General features: G+C 37.7%; 1 protein-coding gene across 5 annotated transcripts in view; it reads left to right on the top strand.

Annotated features, from left to right (window-relative positions):
• Positions 1-5271, top strand: part of LOC133868359 (uncharacterized) — a 36123-nt gene extending 30852 nt beyond the window's left edge. For all 5 annotated transcript variants that reach the window (XM_062305234.1, XM_062305232.1, XM_062305233.1 and 2 more), the window contains one exon: positions 4378-5271. In XM_062305234.1, coding sequence (XP_062161218.1) covers positions 4378-4617 — 240 coding nt within the window. In that variant the 3' untranslated portion in view covers positions 4618-5271. The remainder of the gene's footprint in view (positions 1-4377) is intronic.
• The last annotated feature ends 11022 nt before the right edge of the window (positions 5272-16293 follow it).

Raw genomic sequence — 16293 nt, 5'->3', positions numbered from 1 at the left:
GACCTCCTGTTCGAGTTAGCAATTTGATGAAAAAATTTAGTGCATTTATCACCCTCTTTCAGCCAAAGAACCCTAGACTTCTGTCTCCAACTAATCTCTTCCTGTAAGATAGAGTTCTCCAGGTCTCTGATGACCACACATTTCCTCTCCTTTTCTTCGGAAGATAAACCTTGTTGTTCCTCCAACCTATCAAGAGTACATAATTCTTCCATGTGCATTTTTTTGCGAAACTCCACGTTACCAAACTCCTGTTCGTTCCATCTCTTGAGATTAGCCTTTAAAGCCTTAAGTTTTTGAGTGAAGATGAAGCTAGGAGAGCCCTGAAAGCGGTAAGACGCCCACCAAAGCCGAACCCTATCCACAAACCCTTCAGCCTTCAACCACATATTCTCAAACTTGAACGGTCTGGAACTCCATTGAATGCCACCGCAATCCAGGAGGATAGGAAAATGATCAGAACACAATCTAGGAAGCCTTTTCTGAATAGACCCTGGAAACTTGACCTCCCAGTCTGGAGAAACAAGAAATCTGTCAAGACGAGACCAAGAGGGATTCTCCTGATTATTGGACCACGTAAAGGTCCCTCCAGCAAGAGGAAAGTCCATGAGGCCCTGCTCGAAAATAAAGTCTGAGAACTACATCATAGCAGCGTTAAGACGAACTTCCCTAGATCTTTTAGCAGGAAAACGAGTGACATTGAAATCACCCCCAATACACCAAGGCAACTCCCACCAAGAAGAAAGGCCAGCCAGCTCGTCCCAGAGCGAGCTTCTTAAAAAGTCAAAGTTAGGACCGTATACCCCAGCGAAAGCCCAAGTAAAGTCATCGGCAACGCTCCTGAAAGAACAAGCAACAACAAACTCCCCCACATACACATCTAACTTCTCAACAACCCTTCTATCCCACATGATAAGGATACCACCAGAGGCCCCGCAAGAGGGTAAGTAGCACCAATCAACAAAGTGACATCCCCAAAGGCTCCTCACTAAGCTGTTGGAGATAAACTCCAATTTGGTTTCTTGCAAGCAAATAATGTCTGCCTTCCATTGCCTAATTAAGTTTCTGACTTTCAACCGCTTACCACCCTCGTTTAATCCTCTGACATTCCACGTAAGAATTTTTGGCTTCATAAAAAACCTCCAAGCGCCCTCCCTTTGCACCTACTCTGAGAGGTGCTTCCGCTACGCGTATCATAATTAATAGAACATGATAATCTGTTTAGTTCCCTAGTGTACTTATTGCCCACTTTCAAACAAGAACCCGTTTCCTTCTTGTCATTCTCAGCAAGGATAGCCTCAAACACGGCTGAAAGCTGACCTTCATAGCCATCACACGTAACCCCCACCGAGTGGCTGTACTCCAGAATCGCCTTCAAAAAGTCCTTTGAAGATTTATTACCGGAAAAACCCCTGAGATTATCACTAGGACAGCAACACAAAGGAGACGGCACTTCCTCCGGGAGCACAACAAGCTCCAATCCATTCGAGGGCCCCAAATCGGAGGGGGGAAAGAGAGTAATAGGGGCATTCTCAAACATAGAAACAGAGGGAGAAATGCCCGAAGGAACCGGAGAGTCCGACGGACTCCGACCAGCCCAGACAACCAGCACGTTTTCTTTTATGGTAGTATTAAAATTCTCAATCTTTACTTATGTAAAAAAAAAAACTCAGCTCAAATTAGCTAAGCCTAACTAAATAAGGGTTGACTGCATGGATTCTTTTAAAAATTCTCTTAAGGATTCATATTCATATGATGCGACTACGTATTATATGGCTCTCCGCCTGCGTAAGTAGATTATTATTCTAAACACCAACCCATGCTGATTTTTTGTGTGACAGCTTGAAGAGAGAGAAGGGGGGTTGGCGTCTGTTTAAGTTATTTACTCTTTTCCTTCTTATAGCAACAGCTCCCAAGTCTACAAAGCTTGATCCTTAAAAATTTCTTTTCACTTAAGTAGATAACATTGCAAACTGTAAGACCAAAAGGGGGTAGTCTCCATTTAGTTTTCAAGAGCAAAACCAATCCCTACCTTCTCCAAGCGAAAAAGAAAAAGACAAAAAACTCCAGCCAATTTGTTCTCATGCTCATGAAATGAAGCAAACTTGGCTTTAAAGCGATTGTTATTTTTTGGGGGAGGAGGGGAGTTGGCTCAAGTTTGGGGCAGTTTCCCTACTTCCTTTATGCATAGCTTGGGTAATTTCAAGATTGGCCGTCTTCGCTGCTAGAATTGCTAGTATTGCACGTGAGGGCTAGAGGTGGGAAAAATCCTCACTCATTCAACCCTACCCAAAGAAACCGACTCAAAAGAGCTGGTTACCCAGCCATTGAGGTGAAGGGTCAGTGATACTTTTTTTAATTCCAACACATGTCAGATCAGTTTTCAATAATAGGATTTCAGTTACCCAAAATTACTGACCCAACCACATACACTTATCTAAGCACCCCCTTTAAGAGATTGGGATTTCTCTACATCCCTAATCTGCATCCATATCGCATATCCCTTCCCCATTACAACGCTCCTCTTCATCTCTCTCATAGAGTTGCTGCTCCTTTACCATTGCTGTTGCCAGCCCCTCTTTCTTCGTCACAGTGCATACTGACTTTTTCACCCTTCACAGCATACTGTCCTTCAGATTATAGGTTAGCTCCACCACAGTCCATTGGACCACTCTGCCCCTTCATTGACACCTTGCCTAAGGCCCAACCCGACGAACTGACCTATGGTGACTGTCAGTTTGGGATCAAAAACCTTCTTCCGACCCCCCCTCAGATTGATTGCCGGTTATAGAATTCCATAACAAAAGAAAGAGATGAAGTATAGAAAGAAAGACACAGAAATTACGTGGTTCGACCTAGGGCCTGCATGCACAGGTTGAAGCCTTGTAGGCCACATCTTTTCTTGATTTTGATTTGAGTATAAGGCTATTTATAGAGCTTTACAGGTGATTTGAGTAACCTTTGTGTCCCCTCTGACGATTAGTTATGATGATTTTCTTGTTTGATTTTCTCTTTCTAGTTAGGTGTTTCTTCATGTATATTTTTGATATACTTAGGGTTACCTTGCGCTTTTAATAAGATTAGTTTACTACTTATAAAAAAAATTTCAAATACAAATAAAACCCTTAAATTAAGGTAACTATATCCCTTAATTTAGGGTAATCAAATCATCATTTATCATAAAGGATTTCTATCCTTATGATGCCCCTAGCAAGATGAATGGTTGTTAGCGAACATTGATCTTGAACATCAAATGGCTGAAAAATGGCTGCTATGGCCTGAATTGGGACATCGGTTGCTATGACCGGAACTTAGACTTGGGCTCCTCTAGCCGGCATCGGCTGCTATGGCTAGAACTTGGACATCAGTGACTTTGGCTAGTAGTGGCTACTATGGCCAGAACGTGATGATAAGGATGCTCCGGTAGAAGCTGAGTCTTCCATCCCACAATGGCTCAAACATTGGTCACTCTTTAAGGAAGAGTGATTGAGAGAAGAAAAAACGAATCAGTTAAGACTGGGATAAAGGGGCACATGTGTTTTGTGAGAGGGATATTCTCAGCGCGGCGAAGATTGGGTCGGGAAGTTCTATAAAGAGAGAGATAGGGTAGGCAGTATCATCATATCTCCTACATAGGAATTAGCAAGTCAACTGTTTGACATGTTGAGATTTGTAGGGAAGTACCATAACTTTAGTACTGGCCTCCTAATTGGTGGACGCAAGGATGTTGACACAGAGAAGGGGTTGAATCGAGAAAAAGAAAAAAAAAGGTACGAAGGAATGTGTTTTTCGTTGTGGGTTAGAGGGGTTGAACTGATGTGCTTTGTTGGCTGTATTGCTCAAACTGGGGTGCTTTGTGCATTTTGCTGTGTTTGTAAACCTATTTGTTGGCTTACTGATATCGGTTGCTGGTTTTTGGTTGTGGTCGAAGATGCGGAAGGGACGAAAAAGCCCAAGAAAAAAAAAATGTACATGATCTATATTACTTGCATGAGTTTTGGGGCTTTAATATCATGTTAAATCACCACTTATTTCAAAAGTTTAAACTGATAGGAAATTGTTAATTTAATTATTTAATTAATATTCTAACACTCCCCTTCATGTGTGGGCTCAAATTCGACCTAGCACGTAGAATATTTAATTGCAATGGTGAGTGAAGTTGTGGAGTCACGATTTCTATTCTTATCAACGGTCATTACTGGCAACTAACCCAAGTGTAGGTATCCAGCAAGGGCAGTCTAATGATGCCTTCCTTGAGATGTTGCCTTTTTGAAATCTGAGCAGGGATCATATAAGATTTGGATTGCAGTAATTTTCTATTTCATTGATAAGTTTCTCACAATGTTTCAACTTTTTGTATTGTTTACTTATTTCTTGCAGCCACCATCTGATTCGGATAAAAAACTCAAACCATCAAATGGCGACGACAATGCCAAAGGGAAAAGCGATGGTGAGAAAGAGCGTGATGGTGACATCGCAGACAACTATGATGAATTGGAACAAGGGTATGAAGACATGGAACAGGAAGATGACATGGGAACATATGGCAATGTAATGCACTTTGAAAATGAAGAGGATGTTTATGGTTATGACTATGATAATGGTGAAGATGAATATTGATGTGAGAGGTAATTGTGTTCAGAGATGTTAGTTTATGTTAGGCTCATTTGATTTCATTGAAGTCCCTTTTACCTTAGAAATGATCAAATCAGTGGGGGGGTGTGGAGATAGGAAGGAAACTAAAACAGTAGCTTCATGATACTCGAGGAGAATTACCACAGTATTTTTTGCCACATTGAGATTGCCACATTGTTTTGAGTCGTAGGTTGGATTATTAGAATTACCCTTTTGAAGTTTTAAACAAGCAACGTTCATGGCTTTCTTCACTTCCTTTTAACTAGATTGTATGTGAAATGGGCTGCTGCCTGTTTCAAATGGTCTTTAAGCAATTGAAGTTTGGACCATTCAGAGTGTGGGTCTCATCTTTGTGGACAATCCAACGTCCAAGTTCAGTTGTTGGATGGACTGAGATCGTGTGCAATAGTTTTGATTTGGGCAGTTCATTTAAAATGAACGAACCGGATTAGATTTGCAATACTCTATATATCTATCATCATTGTCACGTAACACGATCACAATATCAAACTTTGTAGTTTTGATTTTGTGATGCCCTTTTTGTATGTGTTTAGAATAGTAGTAGTTTAAGGATTCAGTGTAATGTGCATGACAATCATATATAAATGAAGTTATGTTTATATTAGAGTTCTGATATTCTATCTTATGGTTTATGAAATAAGTTTGTGATTTCAAAAGAAAATATAAAAGGCAATTTTCATTGCTTTATTCAAGGTAATTGTAGTAGCTTAACGTGGAAACTACATTTATCTCCTCAATCTACCGTCTTTGTTGCAATGTTCTTTCGATTCGGTATCGGTTCGAATAATAAATGAGTTGATCATGAACATTCGAATATTAAACGAGACATACTTGTATAAATTCTGTTCAATTCGGATAAGTTTGTATAAACTCGTATAAATTTATTTTTACAATTTTTTTTCCGTATTGTTTTAATTTTTGTAATAAGAACATCTTAAGTAAAAATAAATTATCTTCTTAATATGATAGATATAACTTGAATTATTGTTGTGAGTTTAGTTTTATAGATTTATGTGTGCATAAGTGTTTTTGTGAGTATGTGTGGTTATGTGTGTGTATGCACGCGCGTAAATTGTGTATTTGCATAATGAATTTATATACATACAAATAAACCCGAGATTATATTATTTAATATTCAAGTTAATTTATTTAATTAACTCAAATGATAAAAGTTTAACAATACTTAATTAATTAAAGATTAGTACGGATTTACATAAAGGTAAATAATCATGATATTTACTTTATATAAGAAATGAATAAGTTAATTGATTAGCTCATGATAAGATCGTGCTCGACTTGTGTTCGAAATAAAATTAAACGAGCTAAACTTGAACAGAATATTTAGCTTGGTGATAAGTTCGAGCTCGATTTGTGTTCGAAATAAAATTAAATGAACCAACTTCGAATATTCAATACTCGGCTCGGCTCGAGTAAAGTCCTATTTAAAATGATCATAAAACATTTTTTGAAATGCATACCCATAAAAAATAGTTTTTAACTTTATATTACTTCAAAAACTTTTCAAATCAAAATACAAAAAATACTTTTCAAAATCATTAACAAACATACCTAAAATCTTAAGGAAACTACATTTATCCCCTCAATCTACCATCTTTGTTGCAATGTTTTCTCAATCTTTCAATTTAGTTAATGTACCCTAATATACTATTTGGATTGCAATGTCCCCATTTCCGCCATAAAAATGACAAAAATACCTTACTTTTAAAAAATCAAAAACAAAAAAAAGTAAAATAAATGATCCACGGTGTGTTCGTGGGTTATTTTATTATTATTATTATTATTATTATTTCAAATTTTTATATTATGAAAGGTCTTGTTGTCATTTTTACTTGCAGAAAAGGGGCACATTGTACCCTAACAGTAGATAATTAATGTACATTAGTTTAATTGAAGGATTAAGAGATATTGCAAATCCAGTGGTAGATTGAAGGAGTTAAAGTGTATTTCCCTTTAATAGTGGCAAACTTCTTATGACATTTGGCATCACCTCAACTTGAAAAGCTCAAGTGAAGTCCAAAAAAAAAAAAAAAAAGGTATATTTTTTTGAATGATTTCTAGTGTCTAGAGCATAAATAATTAAATATATTATTTTTACATATTTTTCTCATCTAAAAGACAAGAAAAATCATAAAATATAAAAACAAAAGTAATCCTAAATCTTATCTATATGACTCTATCTATAGTACATATATAAAATCACAAACTTCTTACTAGCTACTAAATTATCATTACTGATTCTTTGAAACAAAACTTGTAGACAAGGCTATTATTATGATTTAGAGAACGAGGATTTATATCCAAAAAGTTAAAAACAAAAAGATCAAATTAACTTGGTCGATCAGCTCAAAAATTGGTTTATCAAAACCAAACATACTCAAATATGATCTATTTACTACAACATGCCAGTGCCTTAATTATCATGGCTGATATGAAGTAATTGATCAGTTTCCCTCAAATATTTGTTTGGTGTATAATGTTAATTAGCTGCATTGAATTAATTAACACATTTGTAATTCTCTATGACGACTAATGGATTGATTAAGATGTTATAAAAGTTTTTCAACTTTTATGCCTAAAAATTCCATGTATATATGATTATTTTTTTGTCTCTTTCTTGGTATATATGATTTATTTATTTTATTAGTTTGAGGGAGCTAAGTCAGTTGCTGAAAGTAGCATGCAAACAATTGGACCACAGGGAGAATGACAGTGTTTTGTGAGTGTTATATACAAATATTAATGTTGACAAGAAAGGTCTTAGTCGTCCTGTATTTTTATAAAATACATAAAGAAGAAATTGTATTAAATGATGTTTGATTTCAGCAGCTACCATGCACAGGAGATCAGATGGTGTTAATTTCTAATGTGAATGCCAATTCTGCACAAACAACTACACAAGTATTTCGTCAAATATTGCTAATCAAGAACGTTCATGAAGGTAATTAGTCATTGAAAGATCAGTGCTTGAAGCAAATGGTGTTTAGTAATTGTGGTAAATAACAATGGACATGTATTTTTATCAACTGATCAACTGAGCTAATCTGATTTTTATATTTGGGGTTCATCTATATTAGTTGCATTTTCCTATTGGCTTCATTGAGGGTCGTATCTTCTGATTGAGTCTTTATTTCATTTGTGGCCTACTTTTGCCAACATCAAGTATTTTATGCTTTTAATTTCATGACACGAAGTTATAGAGTCAGAATTTAGGCTAAAAGAATTGGCGGGTTGAGCTGTTTACCGGCACATTTATAAACGGGTTGACAGGTCAACCCGGCTTGTTTAGTTTTCGGGTCACTCGTCAACCCGTTTATTTATTTTAAAATTTTTTTTTATCAAAAGTTACTAGACTTGGTTAGAAAACCGGAACCCTAGATTCATTTCACATTTTCACTCTACTACTCAGTCTACTCCAGCGGCCATTGTCTCCAACTCCAATGATGGAATTTTGGCCGAACCCAGTGATGGAAATGTACTGTCTCTACAAGGAGTTGATATGGCAGAGACACAAGGATGCTCATCGTGCTCAATCCTACTTTCATCAAACCATTCACTCTGCACCTCATGACTAGTAAAAACAACATGCCATTTTTTGGGGCGAAATTTGGGTTGTTTTTCCTTGACTTTTGTAAATATTGTTAGCATTAATCCACCATTGGTTTTCCCTAAAGATGTTAAATGATTTATTAATTGATGTTGAGCTTCCTATGTGGAATGTAGTTACGTTCTTGCTTGGTATGCTAAATATCTTTGGGATGCCGAAGAAGATGATGAGCAGGAAGATGCCGGAGAAGATTCATTTGATAGTGTTTACTGAAAGAATATGAGAATAAGTGCGGAAATGTTGAAATGGCAGCTTAATTAGTTTGCTGGCCATGCGTTGTATTTATAACATCAATGAGGTATACTCTGTACACTTGATGATAAACATAAAATATAAAACAGAATATATTTGAAAACTAAAGCTGAGGTGATAGGATCTACAACTAACAAAGAGATAGACTACATCTTTGAATTACAACAGACTAATCTCTATCTGCTGTTTGAGTCTTGGAACAAGTCTGTTGCAATGTAACCTCTGTAGTAGGTGTAACAGACTTGGACTCTGCTACTGATGTGAATGATTTGGTAATATCCTTAACATCCCTCCTCAAGCTGATGGGTAGATCACGGATCATAAGCTTGTCTCGCAAAAACTGAAAACGAGCAGTAGTCAATCCTTTGGTGAAAATATCTGCAAGCTGTGTAGGGGTGGAGATAAACTTCAACTAGATATCATGCCTTACTACCTTCTCTCTTGTAAAGTGATAGTCCACCTTTATGTGTTTGGTGCAAGCATGGTATACTTGGTTAGATGCAAGAGATAAGGCACCCAGATTATCGCACCACAGTGTGGGAGGAGAAACCAGAGGAACATGGAGATCACAAAGTAGCATCCTAAGCCAGTAGAGCTCGACAGTGACAAAGGCCATGGATCTGTATTCTGATTTTGTGCTAGACTTGGAGACAACTGGTTGTTTCTTGGCACTCCATGACACCAAACAAGAACCAAGAAAAATAGCATAACCTGTAGTAGACCTTCGATCATCAATACTTCCAGCCCAATCAGAGTCACAAAAGACATTCAATCTGAGTTCTCCTTTGGTAAAATACAGTCCATGGTGCAGAGTACCCTTGAGGTACCGTAGAACTCTCTTGGCAGCAGTCCAATGCTCTGTCGTAGGAGATTGCATGAATTGACATAATTGATTAACAACAAAAGATATCTCAGGACGGGTCAGAGTACTATACTAGAGTGCGCCAACTAGGCTTCGGTATTTAGTGGGATTGGGGAGTGGATCACCAGAGAATGCAGAAACTTCACACCAGAGGCCATAGGTGTCCCACATGGCTTGGCTCCAGCCATCTTGGAGTGATGTAGAAGATCTACAATGTATTTGGTTCATGAAAGAAACAAACATGAAGGTGTACGTACGTTTAACTTTGATTCCCAAAAAATAGTGTAGTGGACCTAAATCCTTCATTGCAAAATCATACTTTAAACAATCAATCAACCGAAGTATACATGGAAGACTATTGCTAGTAACAATGATAACATCAACGTAGATCAGGATAAAAAGATGCACATTCATATGATGATAAGTAAATAATGAGTAGTCAACTAGGGACTCAGAAAATCCAAGATGAAGCAATGATTGAGACAATCGGTTGAACCACGTATGAGGTGCTTGTTTAAGACCATAAAATGCTTTCTTTAATTTGCAAACATATTCGGAGTCAACAAAACCAGGAGGTTGCTCCATAGATACCTCTTCTTCAAGAGATCCATGCAAAAACGCATTCGATACATCCAATTGTCTAAGAGACCAATTATAGTGAATGAAAAGTGCAAGGATAAGTCGAATGGTGGCTGGTTTGATGACAGGACTAAATGTCTCTTTGTAATCCATTCCATCTTGTTGTTGAAATCCCTTTGCGAGCAATCGAGCCTTAAAACGTTCTATGGAGCCATTAGACTTTTAATTGCTTGACTTTATAAACCCATTTGTTTTGGATGACATTCTTTTCACTTGGTCTGGAGCATAAATCCCATGTATGGTTTGCTTGTAAAGCATCAAATTCTGCCTGCATAGCAAGCTGCCACTCACCAAATTTGGTAGCTTGCTTGAAAGAAGTTGGTTCAATGGGAACAGTGATGGAGTGCAAAGCACACAAAGGATGTTTAGTAGAATAATATGTACGATAATCTGGAAATTGCTTGGGACAAACAATACCACCTTTAGAACGAGTCACCATTGGGTGAGTAGGCATAGACGAGTGGAAAGAAGTTTCTTGAGAGGCAGAATTCTGAAGATCAGAGGCTACTGGATCAGAGGGTGCAGAGGATAGGATCATAGAATCTGAGGATTCATGATCAGTAGGAACAAGAACTGTAGAATTAGAAACAATAGGGACTTGTGAAGCTGCTAATGATGTTGAAGAAGCATCATCCAAGTTCAAGTTGCCCGATATCTCTAAGGAATCAATGGGCACAATAGGAATAAAATTTCCTGTACTACCAGTGTTAGAAATCTCAATTGCATAGGAGGATAGAGCAGGTACTTGAAGTGCAAGGCTCTCGGGTACAGTGACTAATGCAGCAAGTTGTAGTAGAGAAGGACTTATACCTTTAGCAGGAAACTGCAATTCATCAAAAACAACATGTTTGCTAAGATAGACACGATTGGAAGACTGGTCAAGACACCTATACCCTTTATGATGAGCACTATATTCTAAGAAGATGCATTTTTGGGATCGAAATTGCATATTATGGTTAGTGTATGGTCTCAATAAGGGATAACATGCACAACCAAAAATCCTAAGGATAGAGTAATCTGGATCCTTATTAAGAAGTACTTGATAAGGAGATTTGTTCCTTAAGACAGCAGTGGGAAGCCTGTTAATAAGAAAAATGGTTGTATTAAAAGCTTCAACCCAATAATTTTGTGAAAGATGTGAATGAGACAAAAGTGCTAACCCGGTTTCTACCAAATGTCTATGCTTTCTCTCAGCTATTCCATTTTGATGAAGAGTATGTGGACATGAGAGTTGATGCATGATGCCATTGGTGTCGAGGAAGGTTTTAAAATGGGTGGAAAGAAATTCCCCTCCACCATCTGATTGACGTGTTTTGATTTTGCTTGAAAACTGGTTTTCAGCAAAGCTTTTGAACTTGATGAAGGCAACAAAAACTTCATATTTGAGCTTTAGTGGAAACATCCAAGAAAAATATGAGAACTCATCTATAAAGATAATGTAATATCGACATCCACTAATAGATGAGATGGGAGAACACCATAGGTCAGAATGAATAACTTTAAGAGCACACTTAGCAGTCTTAGTAGAAATAGGAAAGGGAATGCGTTTGCTTTTGGCCATTTGACATGATTCACAAATAGAATCTTTATTGATTGTACCTTTAATAGGCAAGCTACAATGAGATTTGATTAATTGAAAAACATGAGAGGCAGGATGCCCCAAAGGAAGATGCCAAACAGAAGAAGTAGTCGAAACTCCAATGAGTGCAGAGAAGGGTCGAGCTTTATTGATGGAAGTAAGAAATTTGATAGGATATAGTCCTTCTCTACTTGGCCCTTGCAAAAGTATCTGCCTTGTGAGATTGTCCTTCACAAGAAAATAATCAGAGGTAAGTTTAAACCAACAGTTATTGTTAGAGCAAAACTTTTGAATAGAAAGGAGATTAGTGGCTGCATTTGGACGATGAAGAATGTTTTTCATACGAAAATCAGTATTAGAATGTGTAAACTGAGAGGAACCAGTGTGTGCTATGAACAAACCAGAACCATTGCCCACTGAAACTTCTTCACTACCATGATATGGCTCATTGATCTCCAAGTTATTCACATCATCAGTAATGTGATGGTTGGCTCCACTATCAGCAAGCCATGTTTGATCATGATCTGAGTTGTTCTTAGCAATCATGGCCGCTAGCTGTGTTGGAGGGTGTCTACCCTTGAAGCTGAATCCATCCGATGAAAGCAGTCAAGAGCTTGGTGTCCACTTTTGCCACATATTTGACATAAGGGTTTGTTGATACTTGGAAGAGAAGGAGAGCTATTGCTGTGACCTTTTGGATGAGAAGATGTCACCACATAAGTTTGTTTTGCACGACCATAGAATTTGTTCTTGCGAAACTATTGATTCTTGGGCTTTTGTGAGTACAAAGCAAATCCACCTATTTCCCGCTCAGTGGACTTTCGACAATTGACAAGTAGTATCTCATGATTTAACAATTCAGTTTGAAACTGATCATAAGATAGACCAATTTCCCGAGTTGAAAATGAGTACAAAGAGATAAAATTATGATATGATGAATTTAATCCACCTATCACATAAGAAATCAGGTCGTCATCTTCGACTGGTTTGCCACTAGCAGCCAATTGATTAGCACACGACTTAGCCAATTGCAGGAACTCAGAACAAGATGAGGTCCCCTGTTGTAGGGTCTGCAACTGTCGCCTGATTTGTACTATCCTGGAATGAGATCTCGAAGCAAATCTCGAAGTAAGGTAGCTCCAAACTTGTCGTGAGGTTTCCAATCTATAGACCGAGGAAATAACACTCTCATATAGACAAGTATTTAACCAGCTTAAGCACCACTGGTCCTTCTTGACCCAAAGAACAAAATTTGGGTTAACTAAAGGAGTTGGTTTGCTGTCAGTGACAGGAAGAAAATTGGGAGGACAGACCTCTGTTCCTTCTACAATACCAAGTAAGTCATTGATTTGTAGTGTAGGAAGAAACTGTGAAGTCCATTTAAGATAATTGGACAAGTTATATCAAGTTTCCTGTTGCTAAGATGGGAAATGTTTGGTGGGTGGAAAACAACAGCAGAAATTGATGAAGAGGCCATTTGATTGATATTGGTTATTAGCCTAGAGTGGCTCTGATACCATAAAAGAATATGAGAAAAAGTGCAGAAATGTTGAAATGGCAGCTTAATTAGTTTGCTGGCCATGCGTTGTATTTATAACATCAATGAGGTATACTCTGCACACTTGATGATAAACGTAAAATATAAAACAGAATATATTTGAAAACTAAAGCTGAGGTGATAGGATCTACAACTAACAAAGAGATAGACTACATCTTTGAATTACAAGAGACTCATCTCTATCTGCTACTTGAGTCTTGGAACAGGTCTGTTGCAATGTAACCTCTGTAGTAGGTGTAATAGACCTGGACTCTGCTACTGATGTGGATGATTTGGTAATATCCTTAACATTTACAAGTCGGGTCTATCGACTCGTTAACTTAATCGTGTCGTGTTGAGTAACTCGACGGGTTAGTCGTGTTATGTTCGAGTTTCGAGTTTCAACCTGATTATAATTGTGTCGGGTTCGGGTTGGCCCAATCAGGTTGGCGGGTCAAGCGATTGACCCGAACCTAACACGATAACTCGAATTGCCAATTCTATTAACTAGATAGTGATGTGCAATGGGCTGCTGCAATTCAAAAAAGATTCGCAATTCAAAGTAAAAATACATTCCCTGACAAAAGAGCAAGTGGACTGGAGAAAGATAAGCAAGCCCCTCCCTTATTAACAAATGGTCCAAAAGTCTTTTCTTTAGGAGTGAGCAAACGCCACAATCCCCACACCGCCCTGCAATCCCCGCCCCATATAGCCTAAAAATCGCACCCATGGTGCGGGCCACATGCCCTTATTTGGGCCCCCCGCACGATGCAATGCGGGTTGCGGGGGGGCCCCTTGAAAATTCCCGGGTACCTGCCCCGCCTCGCCCCGCAATTTTTTTTAAAAAAAAAAACACTAAAAACGGTAAAAACTTCACTTTCTTAATTCTTATTTTCCTTCTAACCTAACCCTAACTCTCTAAGTAGCAGAGCACTGCATGGCCTGCACCCTAGACACCACTCGCCAGTCACCTCACCGGCCCTCACGCCCTCACCTAGTCACATGTTGCCTGCTGGTCCTGCTCTTTGAAGGTTGAAGTACAGCGCGGTAGCGCCTCCCTGCACGCACGGATGCACCCGCAATAGAGGAAGGAGAAGGCCCCTGCAACCCTCACCTAATCGCCTAATTGGTACATCTCCCTTTTCAAATTTTGGTTTTTTTCCTTTTTTTTTTCTTTCCCCTGTTCGACGATGCCTAGCCTGTATATACGTTGATTTTGGTTTAATTTTTTTTTTTGTTTTTCCTGTTGCTGATTGATCAGTTTAGTTTCTTGTTTTTATTTATTTATTTTTTCTTGTTGGTCGACCGATTATGCCCAGATTAGTGTTTTTAGGTTTTTTAATTCATGTTGGTTGTTTTAGGTGAGTGGTGTATGTTGGATCATGAAATTGTGGGGGTTTAGGGTTTTCCTCGTTGAGATTTTTTTTTTTTTTTTTATTTTTTATTTTTATTTTTTATGGATTTGTGACAGAAATGCAGGAAAGAAAGGGAAAAACTTAAATTGAGAACCCAAAAGAATGCTGTGTAGTTGATGAGTGATTGAGTTCATATATTTTTACATATTTTGGTTGGAAAAAATGTAAATCTTTACTTACCCATTTTGTAATCTTAATCGTAGAGTAGATTATGGAGTTTTGGTGGCTTATTTATAAAATTTCGATGAGGATTGCATGACCTAAGTCCTAAGCAGTTCATGTGTTTGGGTGATTTCACTTATTTTTTGTGAGTTTTTGTTTGCATAGCTGTCCAATATATCTTAAAGCTTGCTAGAATTGGTATTGTAATTTAGTAAATTAGTTCGCGATTCTGCATTACTGCTTGCTGACCTGTCATCTAGATACTTTAAGGAGCTATTAAAAATATTGTGGATGTTGTTGAATCTTCATGTTTCTTTTTTGAAATATCAGCAACAAACCTAACTTACACTGTTCACCCTCACTTACTTGATTTACACGGTTTGCAGGTATTTTCGAAGGAATCAGTGAATCATGTTCACGGTTCACGGGTCTCGTTCTAACTTCTAAGGGATTTAGGCTTTGCAGGTATTGTTTGTTATTTGTTCTTTGTTTGGTTTATGAATGATGATACATGTGTGCCTATAATTTAGATTTGAATTTGTGGTTTAAGGGGCATGTGAGGTCTTAATAGAATATGTTAGGATTATCAATGTATGATTATGTTAGGTCTCTATTTGCTGTTAATTATTATTATTATTTTTTTCCACTTAAATTGTAGAATTAAGTCATGGACGATTCAACTAGTGCTATTATTGGACCTATTGGTTCTAGTTCTACTTCATCTAGGCCTAGTCTTTTGGATACTAATATAGGTTCTAATTCTTCAACTATTGGCCCTCAAAATCCTAGTTCAGCTCTCCTACCAAAACCTAAAAAAAAAAAAAAAGCAAACATCAACGGTTTGTGAACATTTTACCAAGTTAGAGTCGAGTGACCCCGATGATCATAAATCACAGTGCAATTATTGTAAGAGGGAGTTTAATTGTCAACCTAGAAGCCATGATACTTCATTTATGCTACATATATCACGAAAAGCTGTAAAAAATATCCTAGTAGGTTTGATAAGACACAATCGAAGTTGAGCTTTGAGGCTAAGAGGGAAGGACAAGCGGCAGTGGGTGAAGGATCTAGTGGTGACCTTGTGATTGCTAAGTTTAATGCTTCAAAAATAAGGGCAGCAATTTCTAAGATGATCATAATGGATGAGTTGCCATTTAGGTTTGTGGAAGGTGAAGGGTTTCAGGACTTCATGAAAATGGTTGAACCTAGGTTTTCAATTCCTTCCCTTTTTACTATGATGAGGGATTGCTTTAAGCTCTTCATGTCTGAAAAATAAAAGTTGAGGGGAATGTTCTTGGCATCTGGTGTTTGGGTTTGTCTTACCATTGATTGTTGGACTTCAATAGAAAACCTTAATTACATGTGTATCACTGGTCATTTTATTGATAGTGAATGAAACTTACACAAAAGAATTTTAAACTTTTGTTTAATTCCTAATCACAAAGGTGAGACCATTGGGGGAAAGATTGAGTCGTGTATGCATGAATGAGGCATTTGTAGCATTTTCACTATCACAGTTGATAATCTTCTTCTAATGATGCTGTTTTGGAATACTTGAGGAAGAGAAGT

This window comes from Alnus glutinosa, chromosome 5 (assembly GCF_958979055.1).
Source record: "Alnus glutinosa chromosome 5, dhAlnGlut1.1, whole genome shotgun sequence".
Lineage (NCBI taxonomy): Eukaryota > Viridiplantae > Streptophyta > Magnoliopsida > Fagales > Betulaceae > Alnus > Alnus glutinosa.
This window is presented reverse-complemented; position numbering and strand designations above follow the sequence as displayed.